Source organism: Canis aureus, chromosome 11 (genome assembly GCF_053574225.1).
Source record: "Canis aureus isolate CA01 chromosome 11, VMU_Caureus_v.1.0, whole genome shotgun sequence".
Taxonomy (NCBI): domain Eukaryota; kingdom Metazoa; phylum Chordata; class Mammalia; order Carnivora; family Canidae; genus Canis; species Canis aureus.
This window is the reverse complement of record NC_135621.1, coordinates 24284759-24308159: the sequence shown is the minus strand read 5'-3', so window position 1 is coordinate 24308159 and position 23401 is coordinate 24284759. Positions and strand designations below refer to the sequence as shown.

Genomic DNA, 23401 nt, shown 5'->3' with positions numbered 1-23401 from the left:
CCGGGGGAGTGAAGCTCACTGCTTTGGGGACTATTTCAAAATGGAAAGCCCTCAACACCACCGCTCCCCGCCCCCAAATACCACGTTCAGCAGTGAGCACAGCTGTTCGCAGGAAAAGTGGAAGCCACATGGAAGTTTCCCTGGGTGCCTTTCGAGCCTGCCGACCTGGAGCTGATCCTGCAGGTGTGGGGGCCTCTGGGGGAGGGGCGCCCTCCTGGTCAGGCTTGGCTACAGGACTCCGTCCCCTGCAGTTATCGTAGGGACGGAAGGCACAGCACTGCTGTGTTTGAAGAGGGCACGTGGCTCTTGGTTTTGTGTTCAGACCTCTGTAAGTAGGCCTGAAGCTGCGCTGCTCAAATTCACGGTCTTCACTATTTTTAAATAGCCATTCAGTCCTTTTTAAATATCTTTGTTTTTTTTTTAAGATTTTATTTATTTATTCATGAGAGACAGAGAGAGAGAGAGAGAGGCAGAGACACAGAACATAAAGACTCCTAACTCTGGGAAACGGACTAGGGGTGGTGGAAGGGGGGGGGTGAATGGGTGACGGGCACTGAGGGGGACACTTGACAGGATGAGCACTGGGTGTTATTCTGTATGTTGGTAAATTGAACACCAATAAAAAATTAATTTATTAAAAAAAAAAAAAAAAGAGAGAGACACAGGCAGAGGGAGAAGCAGGCTCCCTGCAGGGAGCCCGATGTGGGACTCGATCCCGGGACTTCGGGGTCACGCCCTGAGCCAAGCCGAAGGCAGATGCTCCACCACTGAGCCACTAGTTGCCCCGTCCTTGTTATTTTAAAGAAAGGGAGAGGAAAGGAAGCCCTCCCGTGTCACATTGCTGAGGATGTGGCCCGGCAGTGGGGAGCGCGGGCTGCGGGGGGCAGGTGGCCTGGCAGCGGCCCTGCCCTGTGTGTGAGCCGGGCCATCAGAGCATCACGACATGTCTCTGATTCTCTGTGCGATGTCCCGCCCCTGTGTCGCGCGGGCCCAGCTCGAGGTGTGGGGGCCCCGGGGAGCCTCCATGCAGCAGACAGGGCGGGAGCCGGACCAGCAGCAGGCTCCGGGCTCCCGGCTGGTGACTCTCGGGGGAAGAGCCAGGGTTCACAGCTGCTGTGCTGGTGAACACGAGGGGCATTGGAGCCTTTCCGGGGTGAGGAAGCCGAGAAGCCGGTGGAGTTATTATTACTTTATAGGCTCACCCTGCTGTGAAAGGCCGGCGGGCTGCTAGCGGGTGACAGGCTCCTTTTCCGCCCCCAGCTTCAGCTTCTGCGAGCGCCCAGGTCCCCGGGGTCCCCAGGCGGGCAGCCTCTGCTGTCGCTGAGCCTCTGCTGGTACTTCTCTTGTGGGACCCCCTCCCCGGGGGCCCCTCCAGCCCTTGCCCATGAGGTTGGATCTCCCCCCTCCCCCCACTGCCCCTGGGTCCTGGTGCCCATCTCTGCCCCTTGAGTTGGGAGTCAGGCTTCCTAAGGCACCCCCTGACCCCACCCTCCCCCTTATGACCCACCTCAGGCTAAACTAAAGCCACAGCCCTTGAGGTGGCCTCCAAGCCCCTCAGACCACCCTTGGCACACCCCTCGCCTCCTCTCAGCCTCCTCACTCCCCCACTGTCTGCCGCCTGTGGCTCCCCGTTCATCTGAGAGCACTTCCAGCTCGTGCAGGAGCAGTGTCCTCTGCTCAGAATGCTCTCCCTCTGGATTCCCTGGTAGCTCACTCCTCAGCTTCCTCCAGGAGGCCCTCCCTGACTGCCCTGCCCACGCCCAGCCTCTCCACTTGCTGCTGCTCACAGGGAGCTGCCATGGCCTGGCAGGCTCGGGGTGCCGGGACACCCTGGGACCCTGGGCCCCTCCTCCTGTCCTTTCATACACGGCTTCTTGAGCTATAAGCATCCTGTGGGCTGGAGCTGTGTCTTCCTCAGCATGCATCCCCCGTAACTGCCAGCCCTGGGCCGCAGACCTCCCGGGAGCTTCCAGAACACCAGGTGGACCCTCCTTGGGCTTTGCAGGGGGTCCCTGTTCTGTGCTCACTCGTCACCTGAGCATGCCAAGCTCAGGAGTGGGGGTCGCCCTGCCCCCCCCCAGACCCCCCTCCCCTGAGTCATCCTGTCCTGGCTGAGGTAGGCTGGGAGGCTTCTCCCAGAGGAGCTGGGAGCTGCTGCCTGGTCTCCATGGCAACGGGCCTGCTGGCTGCATCTCCTCCGCAGGCGGCCCCTCCCCCGTCCTGGGCTTCAGGACAGGGGAGAAGTGGGGAGCAGCTCTCCTCCTGTGCCCCAGCTCTGCCTCGGTCTCCTTGTCTCTGCCAGCAGAGCTCGTTCCCCCCACTGCGGCCTGACTGGGCCACCTGTGCCGCCCCGGGTCACCGCCCTGGGCCCAGGCCCTCTGAGCCGCCTCTATGGGCCTCAGGGTCTGCAGCCCTCCCTGGCTTTCTTGTGCTTCTCTTTGCACTTTCTGTTCCCTCTGCCTGGAACGCCCTTCCTCTCCTTGTCCCAGCAAAACCCCCGCTCAACATAAGGCTCCCGTGTGAGGCCGCACTCAATCCCCTGGCCCTTTGTCCCCAGACTTTGGGTGCCTCCAGGGACAGAGCCGATAACACGAATGAGGGACGGGGCCAGAGCATGGAGTGGTCCTCTGCCCCTCAGCCTCTGCGCAGGCCGGCGCGGGGTCAGACCTGGGAGCGCACATCCCCAGTTCCACGGCGGGTGTGGATGCCAGGTTGAGTGTGGCTGCAGCCTCCGGTCCCTGCAGACAGGCGGAGTCAATTTATATTTTAAAAATGTTACTCAAACGAAACAACATTTGGACTGAAATGAGCATCCATGAGGGTCGCACTGGGGCAGATGCTGGCCGGTCCTGGCTGATTCATCCCCTCCCTATGACCGTCCTGGCTTGTTTTGGGTACCTGTCCTCTCTGTGCTATCTCAGTTTACCCATCTGCCCCCACCCAACCTGGGTCCCTCCCAGAGCTGAGCTGCTCCCTCTTTATCCCTGTGACCGTCCCCAGAGCCGCCAGTGGGACATTGGGGTGGAGTGGGGTCAGGGTCCCCACGACACACCTGCCAGGCATGCTCCTCCCTTGATTCTCTGTGAGTTTAATTCTTACACTGGCCATGAGCTAGCGACTATTTTTACTCCTTCTTTACGGAGGAGGGGAAAACAGCTGCTTAGGGAAAGAAGCGACTGGCCTGATGTCCTGGGACTTTGAGGTCAGACGACCGGGATCTATGTTCGTTCCTAAGGCCAGGCTTCCTGCAGGGGCGCAGCAGAAGCTCCCTGGCCCCTGGCCCCCGGCCGTGCCCTGTGATGTTGGGCCATGCCCCAGCTGCAGGTCGGGGTGGCTGGGGGCTGGCGGGCCTCCACACCCTCCCGTGCTCCCTGCACGCCTTCGCTCTGTGAGCCCAGCGGTGGCCCAGCTAAATTTACCCGGCTGACGTCAAGCTCTGTTCTGCTCCCAGGGTTTTTCTCAAGCTGCATTTAAAGTTTGTATTTTGCTTTGTAAAAGATTTAGCTTTTTTTTTCCCCTTAGCAGACTCTTGTACTGAGTATAATCTGACTGAAATGATTATAAAAATAATGTACGGCTGCCTTGGTAGAAAAGCTGGAGGGGGGGCACCCTGCAGCGTCGGGCCTTTTGGTTACTGTTGGCTTTGAGGTGAAGAAAGCTGGGCAGTCCTCCCCCCAAACACGTGCACCCCCACGTATGGGTGTATGCATGCCATACATAACACGTGCACATGCATGCAAACCCCCATGTGTGTGTGCGTGTACAACATACATACATAGGCCCCCCCATGCGTGTGTGTTTGTGCACCACACATGCACACGTTCCCCACATGGGTGTGTATACACACACCGCACATGCTCACACATACACAGCCCGTCCCCCTCTCCTGTCCTTTTTGCCTCCCACCTTCCTCACCCCACCCCCAAGGCCAAGGAGGATGTTACCTGGGCTGGGCGGGGCTGTGAGTTGCCTCCCCACACCCTAGACCTTGGACATTGAGCACTTTCCTTTTGGGGCCCGGCTGGTAGGCAGGGCTGGGATGCTTCCTCCAGAAGACCTGGTTGTCTGGCCTACTTGGGTGTCGGCCTGCCTTCTCTCTGATTTCTCCCTCCTTCCCTCCCTCCATCCCTCCCCTGCATGGACCAGGCCAGGCAGTCCTGAAGCAGGCCCTGGGTCAGCTCTGGTTCTGGGCTCCCCGCCATCTCCAAACAGGCAGTGGAGGCTTTGTACCCTCACCCCACGCAGCCCGGCTGGGCTCCCCAGTCCCCAGACCTGCATGCTGGGGTTTGTCCCCAAGCCCCTGCTGGTAACAGTGGGCCTCTCTGCTGGCCAAGGTCCTCTGAGCACATGGGATGGGGAGACAGCTGGCTCCTGGAAGATAGAAGCAGGGGCCATAGGGCCTTCCAGAAGCCCTCCTTTCCCTGTCTACACCACCAGCGACTCCCCACAGCCCTGCATCCACTGCGAGGCTTTGGTATTCCTGCCTGCACTCCAGGCTGCAGTGGGCTCCGTCCTGCCTCCATGGGGCCCCGCCACGGCAACCCCAGGCCAGAACCAGGCCCTTGGCTCCCAGCCTGCCCTGCTCCTTCTTATCCCCTGAGAGCCGCGTTGAGCTGGCCTCCAGTGGCCTCATGTTGGAAACGATTGATTCTGTGTTGATTTGGAGCCCACAGCTGGGTCCTTGGGTAGCAGAATGGGGCAGGGCTCCCCAGGAAGAAGGAGAATGGGTGGGACATGACAGGTGTCCCCCAAGGAGGGTTCTGGAGAGAGATTCTAGAGCAGAGTCTCCTGGTTTGTTGATTGGTTCTGAGGCAGTGGAGGGAACAAGCGAGATGGTGTTTTCAGCCAGCAAGGAGTGGCTGAAGGAGCCAACAGATGGACAAATGTAGGATGTACTCTCAAGTAGTGATTAAGTGCTCTAAGAAGTGTCCCAGGGTCAGCAGGTGTGGGGCACTTTTCTAGACGTGGATGGTCATGGAAGGCCCTTCAGAGGAGTTGACATCCGAGAACAACCTGAAGGAAGTGTGGCAGGTGAACAGCAGGTGCAAAGGCCCTGTGGTGGGCGTGTGATGGAGGAGAAGCTGAGAAACCAGTTAGTGGAGTGAAGTCAGGGAGGGTGTGTGTGTGTTGGGAGCCGGGGGAGGGGTTGGTGACTGCCCCCACTGGGTCCCATCAGCCATAGGAGAGGGAATGAGTTTTATTGTAGGAGTGATGAGAAGCTGCTGGAGAGCTTTGGTTAGGGGGCGGGGATGGGGAGGGGCAAGATCCATCCAGGTCTCCAGTGTCCCAGCTGGGAGAAGGGCCAGGAGCGGAGGCGTGGGCCAGCCGAGGCGGGAGGCGGCCGCCTGTGCCCGGTGAGGCCCGTGCGGGGCTGGCAGCCGTGCCATCGGGAGGCGGGCTCAGAGGCGCCGCGCCGGCAGATTCGCTGGTGTGCACGGAGCGTGGGGACGGAGAGAGGCGGACGGGGGATGCCTGAAGCCGAGGATGTCACGGGGGCGGATGTTCGAGCACCACCCGTGACTTTCGTGTTACAAGATAGAAACTGAGAGAGACCGAGACAGAGTGAGAAGCATCTTTTCCTTGATTCTGCTCCTCGACCGCACCTGCCCTTGGGTTCTGGCGGAAAAGACGAGAATTCTAGGCGGGTGGGGAGAGTAGGGGCGGGACATCCCCGGGGAGGGGGTCGGAAGCTGCCAGATTCCCGGGTTGGGCCGGGACCGGAGCAGCGCCGCGCGTTTCCATTAACCCGCCTGTCCCTTCACCTGTCCACGCAGAGCGCGACGCCTTCGACACGCTCTTTGACCACGCCCCGGACAAGCTCAGCGTGGTGAAGAAGGTAAGCCCCGGGTCGGGCTGCTAACCCCCGTCTCCAGGCCTCCCCTCTCCCCGTGCTTTTTTTTTTTTTTGCAGCATGCACCCCATGCCGGGGAGAAGGTGGGAACGTGTTTGAGATCTCTGAAATGTTTGCCACATGGATGGAAGTGTAATTATAGTCAAAAACGTAACTGCAGCGCATAAAATTAGCACCTTTTAACTCAACATCTCTGCTCCCGGGGTATCTTCCTGCCCACCCGCCCGCTTCTGCTGAGTGAATTAGCCAGCCGGCGCCAGCGCGGCGCTTCGTTCGACTCCAGGCTTTTTCTCAATGCGACAGTGTTTTTGAGTGTGTCAGCCGCTGGCTCTTGCAGGCCCCGTTGCCGTGGGGCTGTACTCACGACCTGCCCTGGACACGGGCAGGCCTCTGCTGGCCCAGCTGCTCGGGGCGCCTGTTTGGTCCATTTCCCCGCTGCCCAGGAGCGCAGAAGACGAGACCTTCATCAGCCCAGGCAGCCTGCTTGTGGGCTACGGGTGAAAAACAAAAACAAACAAACAAAAAAAACCACAAAACAACAACAACAAAAAACCCCATGTGAACTGAGGCTGTGGAGTCAGGGGCTGGGGAATGATGAGCTTCCAGGGGGATGAGCTGTCAGGAGGGCTCGTCCTCACCCAGCCCACTGTGCCTGCAGACGTCTCAGTGCGGGGAGGCACTTCCCACCTCCCTGTGAAATCCAAGGAGCAGTTGGTCATTTCTGCCTGTGACCTAGGGGAGCGCCCTCTTTGTCTGGCACAATTCCCCAGAACAGGTTTCCTGATGCAGGACGTCTCAGGACCTTTACTATGGTAAAGGTGTTGGAGTTCTCCCAAGGGAGGACTTGGCAGGAAGCATTTTCCAAACTTGCTTGTCAATGGTGAGATCTGTTTATCTCATGGTTGACGGTGATCATGGAACCCACTTTTGGAAAATGCTGGTCCAGCCTGGGACAGTGAGATGATTGGTTCTGGGAAGCACGTTGGCAAAAGGCTGACAGCACCACCCCAGTGGTCCTTCTGGGGTGGAGCCGCCTTAGCATCCTTGGGTCATGAGGGACACACCTTGGGGCCTCCGAGCAGTGCCTACCGCCCCCAGCCCCTACCCCTGCCACAGCTGGCTCCCATTGAGTGGATGCACAAGAGGATTCATATCTGGCTCCCCCACCTATCAACTGGGTGGCTTGAGGCAGAGGATAACCCCTACCTCAGTTTCCCCATCTGTCAGGACCCAGAGGCAGGACCTACCACTCTGTGCAAAGGCCCTGCACACAGTCTACTACATGGTGTTGACTGTGGTGTGGCCCATGGCCTGTCTTTTGATAGATATGATGTTAATTCTTTGAAAAGACGTATTTTGGGCCCGTGGGGACCCCAGTGACAAAACAAAATCCTTTTATTTGCCCGACCGGTTCTTGCTTCCAGCCTGGCCCTTGCCCACCCCCACGTTGACAGTCGCCATGTCAGTGGCTCCTTTTCCCCCAGGATAAAAGCAGGAGCACCCTGTCCACCCCTCCAGGGTCACCTCCTGCTACATCCAGCTGCGGCCTGAAGATCCCAAGTGTTGGCACATGTGTGCAGGGCCCAGGTGCCCACTCTGCCCACCTCTGCTCTCCCGTCTCCCGTGGTGTCACCTCCCTTGGCTCCTGCGGGGGTCCACACGTCTCTCCTTGCACTCAGCAAACCTCCCTGCCATCGCATATCTCACACGCTGGGTCCTAGCTCTCGATTTCCTCGCTGCCTCCACCAGGGGCTAAGGTGGAGAACCGTGCCGCAGGCTGTCCAGGCGGGGCCCTCTCTTGCCGTCTTCATGGCCCCCGCATCAAGCAGAGTGCCTTGCATGTAGTAGCTGCTCAGTAAATTTAAAGAGAATGAATAAGGCAGGGCCGGGTGGTCATGTCTAGGGGTGGGGGTGCAGCTGGCGTGGCGTCCCATCGAAGCTGGGTTTGCTGGCTGAGACGTTCCAGGTGACAAGTTTTAAACTTCGGTTAGAGACGAGACGCTGGGGGCCCTGTTTCCTGAGATCCAGCTTGCTGCAGGTTACGGAGGCCGATGTGTGTGGTCCCTCGGGGTGTGGGGGGGCCGGGGCGGCCTCCTGTCATTCCTGTACATCCAGGACACATCTAACAATGGAATCCTCTTCCCCTGACGATTGTATCCTTCCTAAGGGCGCTGATTGTTCCACTACAGGATCGGTAAACACGCGTGTGTGGCCGAGCACGTGCGCACGCACACAGGTTGGCCGGGGTTGTGCGTTTTCCTCTGCAGCTGGGATGGCGAGTCAGGCATGGTTGCATGAAGACCAGGGCTCGCTGGATGCACGTGAGCCTTTTATTTTAGCAAACGGAGGAGATCCTGGAAGCGTCTCACAAAGCGGGTGACGGCAAGGGCAGATCCGTCCGGGTGGGTGGATGGGAGCAGACCGCCTCACTCACGGCTCCCGTCTCTGTCTTTGCCTTGACAGTCTCTCATCACGTTTGTGAACAAGCACCTGAATAAGCTGAACTTGGAGGTGACAGAGCTGGAGACCCAGGTGAGCAGCGTTCCGGGGTGAGGCACCTGCCTGTGGTTTCAGCCTGTGCTCTGATCCCGGGTGGGCCTCCTTGGCCTTCCCCCAGGCCCTCTGTTGTAACGTCCTGGGCTGCTTGGAACACGGTGCCACGGACGTGGGCGTCCTCACAGCCCTGGAGGCTGGAGTCCCCAACTGGTGTTGGCAGGGCTGCTTCCTCCTGGGGCTCTGGGGGTCGGGGGAGGTGGGGGCTCCATGCCAGGCCTCTCCCCCAGCTGCAGGGACGTCCGCTGGGTTGTAGACGCCTCACCCGCATCCCTGCCTTCATCGTCACCTGACACTCCCCCCCCATGTCTGTGTGTCGTGTCCAGATGTCCCCCCCCCTTTTTTTTTTAAATCAGCTACCCATTCCCCTCTTAAGAAACAATTCATGTTGCTGGGATCTCAACGTGCTTTTATTTTATTTTTTTAAAAGACTTTATTTATTCATTCATGAGACACACAGTGAGAGGCAGAGACACGGGCAGAGGGAGAGGCAGGTTCCCTGCAGGGAGCCCGATGTGGGACTCGATCCTGGGACCCCAGGATCATGCCCTGAGCCAAAGGCAGATGAGCCACCCAGGGGTCCCGAGATGTCCCCTTTTAGTTAGGACACTGGTTGTGTTGGATTAGGGCCCATCCCGGTGACCTCATCTTACCTCCGTCATGAGCATACTTCCTAATAAGGTCACAGTCACAGGTTCTGCGGGTTAGGACTCCAACACTTTTTTTGAGGGGGACCCAGCTGAACCTGTAACACCCTCTGAGACGTCCTGCCACCCCCACCGAAGGGCTGTGGCACGTGCAATTCTTTCAGTCTAGAACGTTCCGTGCCCCTGCTTCTGTTCTCCACGGCCATGCTTACTGAGCAAGTGCTCGCTAAATACCTGTCCAACGAGGGTGCACAAAATATTTCTCCTGCAGCTAGTATATAAAATATACTCCCCCACTCCGCTCAGAGCTAACGTCACACAGTGAAAATCTGTTTCAAACGCTCCCCAGGCATCGAAGACAAAATATAATTTTCCCAGGATTAGCTGGATGCTTGAATTCAGAGTCTTTAGACCTCTCGGTGCAGATTCCCTCTAACCCCCAGCCGATCCTTCTTAAACCCCTGGGCGATTGCTTCCGTTCTGTGTCTTGCTTTGCCTTTTCCCATTTGCTTTTCTAATTAAAAAAGTAATTCAGGTTCATTGTAGAATGTCTGAAAACGCAGATAAGCAAAACAAATAAAAATCATCCCTAATCCCAGCACCCGGAGATAACGGTGCCGGGGGGTTTTGTTCTGGACCTTTCTTCCACCTGGCTGGCTGATCCTGGACAGCACGGGTCTGTACTAGAAAGCCCAATGGACCGTTTTTAATTAGTATATTCATCGGTGCGTCGTTTGTCGTAGTTTGCGGGCACTGCGCACCCAGCCTCATGACCTGCCGTTGGCTATTTCCTCAGTCCAGGAGCGTCCCAGCCTAAAAATAACAGTTCCCCTTCCTCCCTCCTCGCCGCCTCCCCGCTTCCTCCTCCCCAGACCTAACTGACTGCACCTCATGGTCGGATGTGTGTTCTAGACGTCGTGCGTGTGCGTAGGTGCGTTTTGCAGGTGACCGTGGCTCTCACTGTACAGCTCTTGTGTAACGCGTATTTTGTTTATTTGAGTCTGTGCGCATGATGGCATCTAACCCTCTTCCCTTGCCCAGTCTGTCCGTCCGTACCAGTCACCTCTGAGGACTGCCTTCTATTCCGTCCTGAGGCTGGGCCGCATGTCACTAAGCCGGCTCCTCGGGATGGGGCGCATCCCACTGTTGTGATGGGGGGGAGGGACCCGGCAGTGGGATCGTCAGTGCAAAGGCAGTGATGCTTCCAGGGCCCGGGGAGGTTTGCCCTCTTGGGCATCCTGGGCCCTGCCAGCCGTTCCCAGCTGTCACTCCCCCCGCCCCACCCGGGGTGATGCACACACAGCAGCAGTGGTCGCCGGACATCCCGACTGTGACCCTACACCTCGGTTTGCATTGATCGTTATGTGCTCGGCGTCTCCCTTTTTTTTCTCTACCACCGTGCTTCAAGGAGTATCTTAAAAGTATTTCTAACCACTGGTCCACCAGAAGAGAGATTTTTATAAATAACGTGCATCCTCAGGGAGACCTGGGCTCAAAGTCCGGCTCAGGGTGTGTGCATGTGTGTGCGCGTGTGTGACATGCATGTGTTTTTCCCTCCTTTTTAAAACCACTCCTGTAGGGACACCTGAGTGGCTCAGCAGTTGAGGGTCTGCCTTTGGCTCAGGGCGTGACCCCGGGGGTCCTGGGGTCGAGTCCTGCATCGGGCTCCCCACAAGGAGCCTACTTCTCCCTCTGCCTGTGTCTCTGCCTCTCTGTGTGTTTCTCATGAATAAATAAATAAAATCTTTAAAAATAAGATAAAATAAAACCACTCCTATATTCTGGGCAGCTTCCTAGCTCTGCGGCACTTGGGCCGGTTACTCCGTGTCTCTGCGCTTCTCTCCTCATGTTGAGGGGGCAGCAGATAAGGGGGGGGGCTTGATGGAGGTCATACCCTTGCAAGCTGGGCATTGCCCTGGGAGCCGTGGGAGCTGTGGGGTGTCCGTGGGGCATCCGTGGGGTCTGAGCAAGGGCATGCCCCTGCCTCATGACAAATGTGTGCTCTCCTGAGTGTGAACTAGAAGCGTCCAGCCCGTGGGCTGATAAGCCGCCAGCTGGACCTGGCTCCCACCCTCCCCGGCACCCCTCTCCCTGCCACGCCTTCCTCTGCAGCCCCCATCTCTCCCACCACCCGGGCATGGCGAGGCCGTGGGAAGGAGCAGAGGCTCTCTGACCCGCTCGCCTCCCTGCACCTCCTGGGCAGTTTGGTAGGGGCAGGATATTCATTCACGGATGTCCTGGAAACGGGTCAGCGCTGACGACTGAGCTGGTTTCGTTGGGCCTGCAGGGGCCGTGTCACCGGGAGAGTCTGGCCAGCACACTCTTCCTGGAGCACAGTCGGGGGGAGCTGCTGCATGGAGGGGACGTGGTTTTAAAAAGCCCTCTGATCCCCCTAAGGAGATGAGTAATGTGGCTTCCTCATGGTGTGGACGCATGACACCCTTGCCACGCAGACGTGGGGCATTCACCAGTCAGATCATGTTGGACCAGGGCCTGGAACGCTCTCCTTGGAAGGATGGTGTCCCTCTGCCTTGGGCTTTGTTTCTTAGCTGCCCTTCCCCTTTCAACTCGGTGATACTGGATGTTTCTGATTTTGACTTTACATCTTTAAATTGGAGGCCTTGGTGGCCTGTCTAGGATGGGGGAAGGAGCTCTTGTTTTTTTCTTCTTTTTTAAAGATTTTCTATTTATTTATTCATGAGAGACACAGAGAGAGAGACACACACACACAGGCAGAGGGAGAAGCAGGCTCCCTGCAGGGAGCCCAGTGCGGACTCAATCCTGAGTCTCCAGATCACACCCTGGGCTGAAGGCGGCGCTCAACCACTGAGCCACCCGGGCTGCCCCCTATTTTAATTAATTTAAGCATTTTGTAGACGTAAGAGTTTTGGCACTTGGTTACATAATAGTATGAAAGTTCTTAACATGGTAAATTTTATGTATGCTTTATCTCAACTAAAAAAAAGTCTACGTAAGCCAGATATGAAAGGATAAATATCGTACAGTGTCACTTATGTGATGTCCCCTAGAGGAGGCAAATTCAGAGACAGAGAGTAGGGTGTGGACACCAGGGGTTGGGTGAGAGGTTTGGGGGAGTTTTTGTTTAATGGGCACGGAGTTTCAGTTTTGCAAGATGATGAGAGTTCTGGAATGGACAGACGGATGGATGGATGGATGGATGCACACAGTATGAATGGACTTAATGCCACTCACCTGAATACTCAAACATGTATAAAATGGGAGATTTCACATTATGTATATTTTACCATAGTAAAAAAAAAAATAAGTCTGCAACATTCAAACGAAAAAATAGGGACGCCTGGGTGGCTCAGCAGTTGAGCATCTGCCTTCAGCTCAGGGCGTGATCCTGGAGTCCTGGGATCGAGTCCCACATCTGGCTCCCTGCATGGAGCCTGCTTCTCCCTCTGCCTGTGTCTCTGCCTCTTTCTCTGTGTTGCTCATCAATAAATACATAAAATCTTTTTAAAAAGTCTAGGTTTAATAGGCACATGCGGCCAGGGACTGTCATATTGGATGACACCATTTCAGACATCAGGAGGCTGGGCCTGCAGTGGACCCAGCAGGGCTCAGCCCCTCAGAGATGCCATCTGCCCTCCAGGTGTGGACTGTGCCTTGGTTCTCTTGTCCCCTCGGGCAATTTGCTGTGTCCTCACTGATCTCCGTTGCTTCACCTTTAAAGGAAGTAGCTGCTCCCTGGTTTATTGGGGGTGAGGAGGGCTGTCTGCCAAAGAGCTGGGTCTTTTGTTTTAGATTCCTGGTTCCTCTCCTGTGGGTGGGAGGTGCTGCTGGGCCAGGTGGTGGGGAGAGGGGTCTTTTTTTTTTTTTTTTAAAGATTTTAATTATTATTATTATTCATGAGAGACACACAGAGAGAGGCAGAGACCCAGGCAGAGGGAGAAGCAGGCTCCCCACTGAAGCCCGCTGTGGACTCTATCCCAGGACCCCAGGATCACGCCCTGAGCCGAAGGGCCACCCAGGTCTAGCTCGAGCCAGGAGAGAGGTCTTGATTGAGGGCTGCAGCCTGCAGGGCTTTCCCTGCCCCAGTGCTGCTCAGTGTTCAGGGTCTAGCTGGGATGGACACTAGATGCTCATCTAGATGGACACACAAAGGCTCATTGTCACCAGGCTCAAGCATGGGAACACCTCGTCCAGCACTGAAGAAAGTGCTCAGGAGCTGACAAAGTGAGCATGGGAAACAGGGCAGCAAACCCCAAACCAGAGCCTAGGGCGTCCTGCAGGTCATGAGTGGATCCCGCCAGCTGCCAACACCCATGACATGCTCGCCATATGTGGGGTGCTCCCTGTTCCCTTCTTGCCGGGTCCTCATGCCAACCCTGAGAGAGGGGAACCAGTGTTACCCCGAGGTCAGTCCTGGGGAGACAGACCTCATGGCCAGGCTGTCCGGATCCAGAGCCGTGGCCCCATCCCTGTGGATGCGCTCCAGCCCCAACCACATGTGTGGCCACATCCAGTCCCGAGCCACATGCTTCGCACCCAGGTCCTTCCTTCACCTAATTGCGGGTTCCTGCCTGCACGAGGCACGGATTTCTGACATGAAAACATTCTCCTTCGTTTGAATCGGTGCAGAGCATTCACCACCTCCATGTACAGCCCAGACACATCACCGCGTGTTTCTCTGTAGTTTGCAGATGGCGTGTACCTGGTTCTGCTCATGGGCCTTCTAGAAGACTACTTTGTGCCCCTGCACAACTTCTATCTGACCCCAGACAGCTTCGACCAGAAGGTACGTGTGTGTGGTCTCCATCCTCAGAGCAGCCCCAGGCGTCCTCACTAAAGCACGCAACCTAGATTATCCCCCGTGGCTCTTCTTGGGGCTCTGGCTGGAGTCCTCCAAAAAAAACAAAAAACAAAAAACTGCCCCACAAATGGTCCTGCAATTAGACACAACCCAACCCTTAGCAGTAGACATAAACCCAAGTGTCCTGTGCCACATTCTCTTGGGGTCTTTCACCATGAGACGGTACCATTTTTAATCACTGTGGTGGGACGTCTGTAGAGTTGCAAATCCTTCTCCTGTTTGTTGATGTGCATGTGTCACCTCCGGTTCTCCCGGCTAGGTCCACCTCCTCAAGTGCTCTTCTCAGCGGTAGCACAAAGCCCCACAGCTCTGAGGCACTGTCTCCCTGTCTCCCCTACTCTTGGACAATTAACTCATTTCTGGGGTTTTCCCCCCTTGAAATAATAGGGCATCTCCTCAAATATAGACATATATATCCATTCCTGTGAATTTTCTAGGAACATCCCCCCCAATAGGATCGTTTGGGTCAAAGGATGCAACCTCTGAGTTCGGGTTGCCACGTCTCGTGTTCACTGCGTGTGACCGGGTGTTTTGCCCGCTGCTCGGGGCCTCCCCAGAGTTCAGCCTATGCAGACAGTAGTTAGTGCGTTGCCTTTAGAAGCTTGGCTTATGCACGATCCGTATTGCTTTGGACTCACGGGCATCTGTCACTTGATTTTTCCCAAAGTGCTAGACCCGTGAGTCAGAGAGGCCGACGATGCAAGCGGGTGGTGGCCGCCAGAGAAACATCCGACAGTGGGGCCAGTGTTTATCAATCTGCATACTTCTGGCACCTTGCAGGCAGCTTGCTCGTGGCCAAATTGCTCTTGCCTCGCCTGCTGAGATGGAATCAGAACAGAGTAGAGAGGTCCTGGCACGTTTGAGCCGTGGTGAATGCAGAGAGCTCGAGCCAGGGGAACGAGCAGAACTCCCATTAGGAGACAAGGGCGCCTTTGCTTCGTTCTGGAAACGAGCACACAGCTGATGTGGCGAAGAGGCTCGTGCGTTTCCAGGCCCGACCTGGCTGGTGGCAGAAGCATCGTGTGGGAGAGAGATTTCCTCCTTTGTTCAAATTAATAACAATGCTGGCAGCAGCGGTGAATTGAGCCAAGTATCTGGATCTGGGTTTCTTCCCAGGATGAGACTGTGCACCTGGCGGGGGCAGGGGTGCCCTCCCTCCGCCTCCGGCCTTATTCCCTTTGCAACAGGGCTGAGAGTTTTTGTTGGTTGCTGCCCTGGCCTGGGAGGTGCGGGAGGCCTAAGGACCATCTCCAGAGCCATGGAGGGAAGGCTGCTTTAGGGGAGAGCGTCCAGTGGCCCATTCACCCTCACAAAGGGGACGCCCTGGGGGTGGGGGTGGCTCTGCGGGCAGCCGGAGCTCTCCTTGGGGAAGATGCTAGAATTCTGGTGGATTCTTAACCGGCTTCCTGGTCCCTCTTGGGGGAGCGATACTCATCATGAGAGTCACTGGCAGGTTCTTTGCAAGCTCGTCCTCTTTATTAGCCTCCTGGCATCACGAGCTCACGGGCAGTGGCATCTCCCTGCTGCATAGACCTGAACTCGCTCCAGGCCGGTCCCTGCACCCGAGCTCTTGGGCGCTGCCTGCAGCTGTGGCAGGACTGTGGGGGCTGCTGGGGTCCACCCACTAGCTGTCTCCTGGGGGCGCAGGCTCCGTGGGGGCGTGTCTGCTCCAACGCTGGGAGCTCTGCGTTTCCAGAAGGGAGGGCACTGAGCGTCTTCTGAGCGCAACAGGAGACAGGCCCGGGGCTGCTCTCCCCACACGGAGTGATGACCTGTGTTTTTAAACAATTGCCCTGGATTTAAAAAACAATGAGACCAGACAGCTCGGATGTCCTAGGTTGCTGCACACGACAAACGGCGCTCTTTGAGCTTTCTGGGACGTGGGCACGAGCCATGGCTTTGTGTTTTATCTTCTTACTCAGTGGGAGCCACTTTGCTGAGTACCTTGTGCCCATTGATCATCTTTCTGGAAGACTCCACAGAGTCCCTCTCTCTGGGGACTGGAGACTCTGCTGGTTCATGCCGGCAAATACAAGGAAAGGCTTTGCATTCCGTCCCCTCATCATATTCCCTCCCTGGGGTCAAGGAAATGGGATCCGCCCCTGTTCTGGAAACTTCTATCCTTCCATCGCCTGGCCAGGTTTTCAAAAATCCCGTGAATTGCAGAGGGCAAGGATTTCAGGGTGTCCTGGCCGGGTGGCTGGCTCCCAGGGGCGGCTTGGGGCCTGGTCCCCTCGGGTCTGGGGAGCTCTTTGCTGTTCTGGCTGCACTGTTCCCGATGCCTGGGGCCAGGGGTCGGCGGAGGTGAGGGTGCCTCTGGGATGAGAGCAGGGCAGCCAGGACTTCCTGCCTGGTGGTTTGCTCAGAGTGAGAAGAAAGCAGAAGGGAAGCCTGGGCAGGGCAGGTGTGGGGTTTCAGGAGCCCGACCTGCTCAGCGCCGAGCACTTTACCAGGAGCCAGCTCTCCTGTCCTCACCCACCTCGGCCCCGGGACTGCCTCCGAAAAGCAGCCTTGGCGCATCCCCACCGCCCCTCCTCTGGGCCAGGCCGGCCCCGTGCACCCAGGTGTCTGACACCCTGCGTGGCATTCCCACTTGGCCCTCGGGAATGGCCCGGGATCCCCCTGCCCCCTGTGTCTGGTCACGTGCAGCCCCATCCAGGGCTGGGTGCGAGGGGACTGTCCCCACACGGGGCCCCTCTGAGCGCCACCTGCCCAGTGCTGGTGCCGTCGAGGGTCCTGGAGGCCACTATGCCATCCCTGAGCTCCTGTGCGGGGGTGAGGTGGGGGTGGGGGGAGTGAGTGGGAGGGGTTGATCAACTGCAGGTTATTTTGTCAAACATCATTTTCCTGGTTAATTATTAAACTACAAGTAAAATGCCCGTATTTCTGGTTCATTTACACGGAAATCGTAAAGATATTACTGTTGAGAGGATATTTGATTACTAAGGGCCCCAGGGTCCTCTCTAGCTCTGACTCTATGATTTATTTCATTTTCTGGTGCCCCCCCAACCCCACCCCCTGACAGCCTTTGCTCCCAGCAGATGGCTGGCTGTGATGTGGTTGGTCTCCCGGCGTCCCTGTGATTCAGGTGATAAATGCAGCAGAGAAGGTGTTATTTTAAACCTCTTTAGAAGCTGTTAGCAGAATATAAGCTTCCAGCATCCTCGTGGGCTGAGTGGTACCTTTCATTTCGGGGAGAAGTCGGGGGGGGGGGGCGGGCATCCATCTTCCTGTGACATCTGGTAAGTCGAGGTCAGAACCAGGGTCCTGCCACCTGCAGCCACCACCGGGCTGACTTCCGTTCCAGCAGGGTCCCTGGTACCTGGGCCACCCCACCACTGCCCTTGAGCGGGATGTCCTGCCCGCAGCTGTGCACACGCGGCTCTGTGAGGCCCTCCCAGCGCACAGTGGGCAGACTGCTCTGGGCTGGGGACAGTGTGGAGCTCTGGGTGCTTCTGGGAAGTGACGTCCTCTCCGAGCCTTGGCTTCCTTGTCTGTGAAAGTGCCAGAGTCACTGTCACTTCTCATTGTGTGGCCTGTGGCAGAGCAGACGCTTGGGGACCCCAGGGCCCTCGAGGGCAGGCTTTGTGCCTTCACCCCTGCATCTCTCTGAGCTGCCCCCGTCACTGGTTGAGCGGAGTAAGGACCGTCTAGTAAACATCTTCGCCCTACACCCCTGCCCAGCCGGCGCCCTGCACTGGGCCCGTTGGGGCCTGTGGATGTACCGATTCTGCTCTCACTGCCCTGGCAGGTCCACAACGTGGCGTTTGCCTTTGAGCTGATGCTGGACGGAGGGCTCAAGACACCCAAAGCTCGGCCTGAAGGTAACGTCCGGCCCCCGCCCTGCCAACCCCGGCCCCCGCGCCCCCTGTGCTCTTAGCTTCAGGGACCCAGGAGGACTGTGCTGGCAGAACCACTGTCGCTGGTCGCTAGTAACTGCTTGACTCGGACAGAGGACGTGACCTTTGCCCACGAGCCTCGGGATCTGCACGCCCTGCAGGTGCCAGCACTCAGGCTAGAGATGCTGTTTCATGCCTTGAGAGGGTATGAAAGGCTTGCCGCAGTTGGACGAGTGTCAGGCTGTGTCCCTGATGGCCAACAAAGGGCAGTGCTTGTGAGCAGGGATGAGGCACGGTCATGCTGCGTGTGGGTCTGAGCAGCAGCGGGGAGTCCCGGGGAGCCCCGGGTGCACATGTGAGCCCTTGCGTTCCCCCTGAGTCGGTAAGCTGGTCGGCAGGCCGTCTCTCCTCGGTGAGTCTTGGTCTCCTTTACAAAATGGAGAGGCAGGAAGGAACCAGCTCCCTGCGCCAGCTCCCTGTGCTTCCCTCCGGCTCTGGGCGGAGGCTGGAAATGCACTCCGGGACCAGGTACAAGGCCGCCTGTCGGTTCACGGCAGCTGCTCGGCAGCCTTCCTCTGTACGGGGTGCTATGTCTTGCTCTGGGGGTGAGTGCCTACAGCGGGAGAGCATGGTGATCGTTCTGTGGCCAGAGAAGGGCCTTTGGCCTCATCTGGTCCGATGGGCCAGTTTCACCGGCAAACAGGCAGAGGCCCAGAGCAGGGAAGGTACTTGTTGGCTAAGTCATAGGGCAAGTGAGGAGGAAACCCAGGTGCCCTTCCCACCAAAGAAGGCAGCCTGGACTTGACGGGCCGAGGGTCCTGCCGTGGGCCGCACCATGTAGCCCATCGCTTGGCCTTGAGGGCGCAGGAGAGGGCAGCAGCCCTGGCCCCACCCTGCCCCAGAAGGCCTGCGCTCTGTCCTGGCACAGGTAGGTGCTTGGCTGTTGGAGATCCCACAGCACATAGACACCATGGGTCCCCAGACTTGCCGGACCCACGTCCTAGAAGGGATGCAGGAGGAGCAGCCTGGTCCTGGCCATCCCAGGGGCTCGCTCAGGGGGCTGGCAGCCTGGGGCCTCTCAGGGCCACTCGAGATGGCACCACCCAGGGGGTCGGTCTTTAACCAGAAGCACTTTAACCCCATGCCTCCTGCGCACCAGCACCAGGGCTCAGGTCCTCTCGCCTCTCCAACAGCGCCTCTCTTTTCTTCCACAGATGTGGTGAACCTGGATCTCAAATCCACCCTGAGAGTTCTTTACAACCTGTTCACCAAATACAAGAATCTGGAGTGACAGCAGTGAGCCGCAGAGCCTGTGCCGGGCGTGCGGGCCTGGCTTCCCCCACCCCACCGCACCCCACCCCATCCCACCCCACCCCTGCTCCACCAGCCTGTTTGGGTCATTGCTCATAAGCTCCGTAGTGTAACACACAGTGGGCAGCATCCTTTAAAATGCAGGGTTCGGCACCCCGCTGTGCTTGTGTGTGGCCCCATGGGTTCTCACTAGTCGGCCCTGATCCCACCCAAATCCCCCAGCCTGTGGGAGGGGTGCCCCGCAAGCCTTTCCACGGAGGAGTTAATGACCGCGGGTGATCACAGCAGCCCCGACCGCTCTGCAGGAGCCATGGGTCAGCTTGACCGGTGCGGGCGACTCTCCTTGGAAGCAAGGCCTTTTTAGTAAAAAGCATTTTGTAGTTTTAAAAACTCCCCTCTAAAGTCCCAGAAGCTTCTGATGGGATGGGAGGGCCCGCCCCACATTCTGCCTCTTGATCAGCCAGTATTCTTTTCATTTACCTTTTGCACAAACGTCTAAGACCCGGGTGACCCTCAGCTGCCACTGCGTGGGAGGCAGAATTTGCTGAGGCAATTTTGGAGGGGGTTTTTTTTGGTGTTTTTGTTTTGGGTTTTTGTTTTTGTTTTTTTGGTGACAGCCAAGTGGGCTGCGTCAGGAACCAGATCTAAAATGTCGCTTGACACATCTCAGAGGCCCTGTTTGGGAATCGATGCATTTTTAAGCTTTTAAAAAACGGAGTCTCTCCATTTGCAGGGGCCGCTGTAACAAAGTGGGGGCTTAGACGACAGGAAAACAGGATTGTGTTGTCTCCCAGCGGCGGAGGCCCGAAGCCCAGCATTGAGGCAGGGCTGGCGCCGCCGGAAGCCCCTCTCCTTGGCTTGCAGGTGGCCATCCCTCCCCCGTGTCCTCCCTCTGTCCCTGGCTGTGTCCTAATCTCCTCTTATAAGGACACCAGCCATAGGGATGAGGGCCACCCATGACCTCATTGTAACGTCCTGGCCTCTGCAAAGACCCCATCTCCAAGTATGGTGACATTCTGAGGTGCTCAGGGTTAGAGCTTCAACATATGGATTCCGGGGGACACAGTTCAGCCCTTACTGGGGGGATATGAAGTCTTCATCCCCCTCCCCCGCAGCATGGCTTTCTGGAACCCTGCTGGCATCTCCCACTGGGTACTCCCAAAAGGGATGCTCTTGGTCCCCTCTCCTACTCACCTTGGCTCAAGAAAGATGGGGGGGCCTCCCCTCTGCTGAGGGGGGCACCTGCACTGTGTCACTGCACCTGCAGCGCCCCCGCCGGCAGCCTCCTCCCTGGGCTCAGCATTTGCTGCCAAGCAGGACGGGTCTTTCTCATCTCAGATTTTCACCTTCCCACTGTCGATCAGAGCTGTTGAGCTGGTTGTTAGTATTAAATCGAACGCCGGCGCTCGCGACTCAGGAAACCCTTTGCTGTTGTGTCTCAGCTCTACAGCCGCCAGGCTGGCGGGAGTTTCCAAATAACCGTTGTGATGGAAGTGGTTTCCCAGCAGGAGCAAGAAATAATTAAAACAGTATTACGGTGTCTCTTGTGGGATGCGGTGACATTAAAGGGCCACTTTGACAAAATAGCCAAGGCTGGAACGTTCTGTGCTGACTTCATCACACACATAGAATCCCAGCCGGCCCCCAGAGCCGTGCGGCGTTCACAGGCGGGCCTGGCGGGGCTGTGCTCACCCCTGGGGGCCCAGGGGGGCGGAGGGGGCGGGAGAGATGGTGTTTGGAACGAATGCAGTCTCGGGGTGTTCAGCCCAGGTGGGCAGCTCTGGCGGCTGCGAGGGGAGGCAGTGGTGCTGGGCGGCGGGGAGATCCTCCTCACTGGGCAGGGAGCACACGGCAAGCCCTCTGTGCTCCTGGGAGGAGGGTACAGGGGATCCCGAGATGCGGGCCGACGTGAACAGGCGCAGCTGCCTCTGCCGACTGTTGAAGGCCACGGTGCCAGCAAGGCGTGTGATCTGTGTTCCAACCTGGTTTTATTCAGGTTGGTTCGGAGGTGGCAGGTCTGCCTTCTGCACACCTGCCAAGGCCCCTGCGCCGTGTGCATCTCAGCCTCCTCCCTTCACTGTCCGCTTTCAATCAGCTCAACACGAGGCCTGGACATTCACACCCTGGCATGCCTGGGCATCTTCTTGGGGGTAACCTCTGCAGCAGAAGCCTCTTCCTTGACCCTGGAAAGTTCTAGAACCTCTCCTTCTCCATTGACCCACATTTTCAGTGGATTGTTTTTCTGTCGGCGGGGAGTGTGTGTGGGGGGGGGCAGGGGGCCCTCCGCAGGAACTAAGTGACAGCGAGAGAATTTGCGCCCAAGTGGCGCCGGCTCAGGGTTAGGGGCCCCGAGCGTGGGCCCAGGTGGGGGTGGCGAGATGGTCACCTTTTATCCTCCTCCGAGTGGCTGTTTGAGTCCCCCCTGGCCACGGGGAGGCTGCTTGCAGCTTTGCTTCCCCTGCAACAACTATAGGATCTTATGCACGTGGAGCCCCGAACCCATGGGCCCGCATGTCCTTATTGGAGGTGATAAAGAGCTGGGTTTTTTTTTTTTTAAGATTTTATTTATTTATTCATGAGAGACACAGAGAGGCAAAGATACAGGCAGAGGGAGAAGCAGACTCCCTGCGGGGAGCTTGATGCAGGGATCCCAGGATTGCGGGGAGCATGCCCTGAGCCACCCTGGTGCCCCACGAAGAGCTGTTTTTTAAAGGAATGGAACAGTTTTTTCGCCCCCTTTTGTGTGCCCCTGTTTCATTGTCTTTTTAACTGTTTTAAACAGTATTGCCATTGGATTTCTGGATATTGAATGAAAGCCACTAAACCCCTGGCGGTGTTGCCAACACCGCCCCCCTGGCTGGCAGTGGGAAGCCGAGGCTCTGCCCGTGACCTCACCGCCCCGACGCCGGAGACTCGGTTAGGAAAGTGCAGGGTGGTGCGGACAGTGAGCTGTTATTTATTCCTTTTTTTTTTTTTCCTGTTATTGATTCTAATAAAGAACCCGAGAGCACGAGGCTGTGCACTGCTTGTGTCTGGTTTTGCTTTCATGCACGTAGTGGTCAGTGATCGTGCCAGCCCAGGGCTTAGGCCCGGGATGTGCGAGCTCCAGGAGCTTCCAGTGACACTGGGAGTGGGCAGAGGACCTGGCTCGCAGCCCGGTGTGGGCGGACAGGCCCCGCGTGGGTTGAGGCCGAGGCCTTCCTGGGTGGGAGCCACAGGCAGAGGCGGGGGCAGAGTCACCGCGGCAGGTGAGCAGGAACACCGAGCAGCGCTGGGCCAGTCCGCCTGCTTGCCTGGATCCAGCGTGGAACGCGACGTGCCAGCAGGCCGGTGGCGCAGGCTGGACGGTGCTGCTCCGGGGAGGCGGCGCGCTCCTGGTGCCGCAGGGCAAGGGGCCCAGGTGAACCCCGGCGGCGGCCAAGGCTCCGCGGTCCTCGCTGGCCCTGCTGCAAACCTTCCCTGCACAGGTCACGGTGGGGTGGGGGGATTCAGGTGCCTCGGACATGTTAAAATTGTCACTTAAAGTATCGCTAACCTGGAGAGCGAGGCCTCGGTGCTTTGAAAGTACTGAGCATCCCAAAGTGCTGCTGGCAAGGACCCAGCTCTAGGGAGACGCCGGGTCCAAATCCGCTTCGCCCCCGTGTGACTGCTGGCCAGCGAGTCCTCCCTCCCTCTCCACGGTGGAACGTTCCCCCACCGAATCCATCATCCCTCCTCGCTTAAGATCTGCCTCCCTCGACTGGTAACAAATCCTGTATTAATCTAGGTTCAGATACAGATCACCAGAGTCGCCGTAGTTGCTTGCACAGGAAGGAGTCGAATACTGGGAATGAGGTGGCCCCAGAGCCCAGGAAGGCTGGAGCCGCAGGCCAGGGACAGACCTCCGCCCCCAAGGCCTCTTCTAGTGACACTGCAGCGCCGGCTGCCTCTGCTGTGACGGGGGGCTGCTGAGTGGCCGCCTGCACTCAGTGCTGGGGTCAGGTTGTCTCCGACCAGCCTCCTGGTCCATCCTCCCATGTCTGCTGCCCTGGCCTCGCCGGCTGCCTGGCCCGGCTTTCTTGCCGCTCGTTTCCCCCTGGGGTTTGGCCCTGGCAGGAAGGAGTGTGGGGGAGAGCGAGCGAGGGTCGCTCATGGGTCAGCGTGCCCCCCTCTAGCGCAGCCCCTGGCTGGTGGCTGGCTCAGGGCCTCCGTGGTCTCTTTCTGGGCTCTGGTGTCCGCTCTGGCCTCTGCCCCATTAGGCTGCGGAGGGTGACAGCTCCCTTGTGTTGCTAGGCTCGGGGTGCAGCACTGTCTCCTCAGGTCCCCTTAGCCCTGCCCCAATAGGTGCTTTATTAAACTCCTCAGGTTCCCCATTCGGACA

General features: G+C 57.8%; 1 protein-coding gene across 4 annotated transcripts in view; it reads left to right on the top strand.

Annotated features, from left to right (window-relative positions):
* Nucleotides 1–20627, top strand: part of PARVB (parvin beta) — a 96780-nt gene extending 76153 nt beyond the window's left edge. For all 4 annotated transcript variants that reach the window (XM_077914177.1, XM_077914180.1, XM_077914178.1 and 1 more), the window contains exons 9-13: nt 5775–5836; nt 8315–8383; nt 13715–13816; nt 17643–17715; nt 18945–20627. In XM_077914177.1, coding sequence (XP_077770303.1) covers nt 5775–5836; nt 8315–8383; nt 13715–13816; nt 17643–17715; nt 18945–19021 — 383 coding nt within the window. In that variant the 3' untranslated portion in view covers nt 19022–20627. The remainder of the gene's footprint in view (nt 1–5774; nt 5837–8314; nt 8384–13714; nt 13817–17642; nt 17716–18944) is intronic.
* The last annotated feature ends 2774 nt before the right edge of the window (nt 20628–23401 follow it).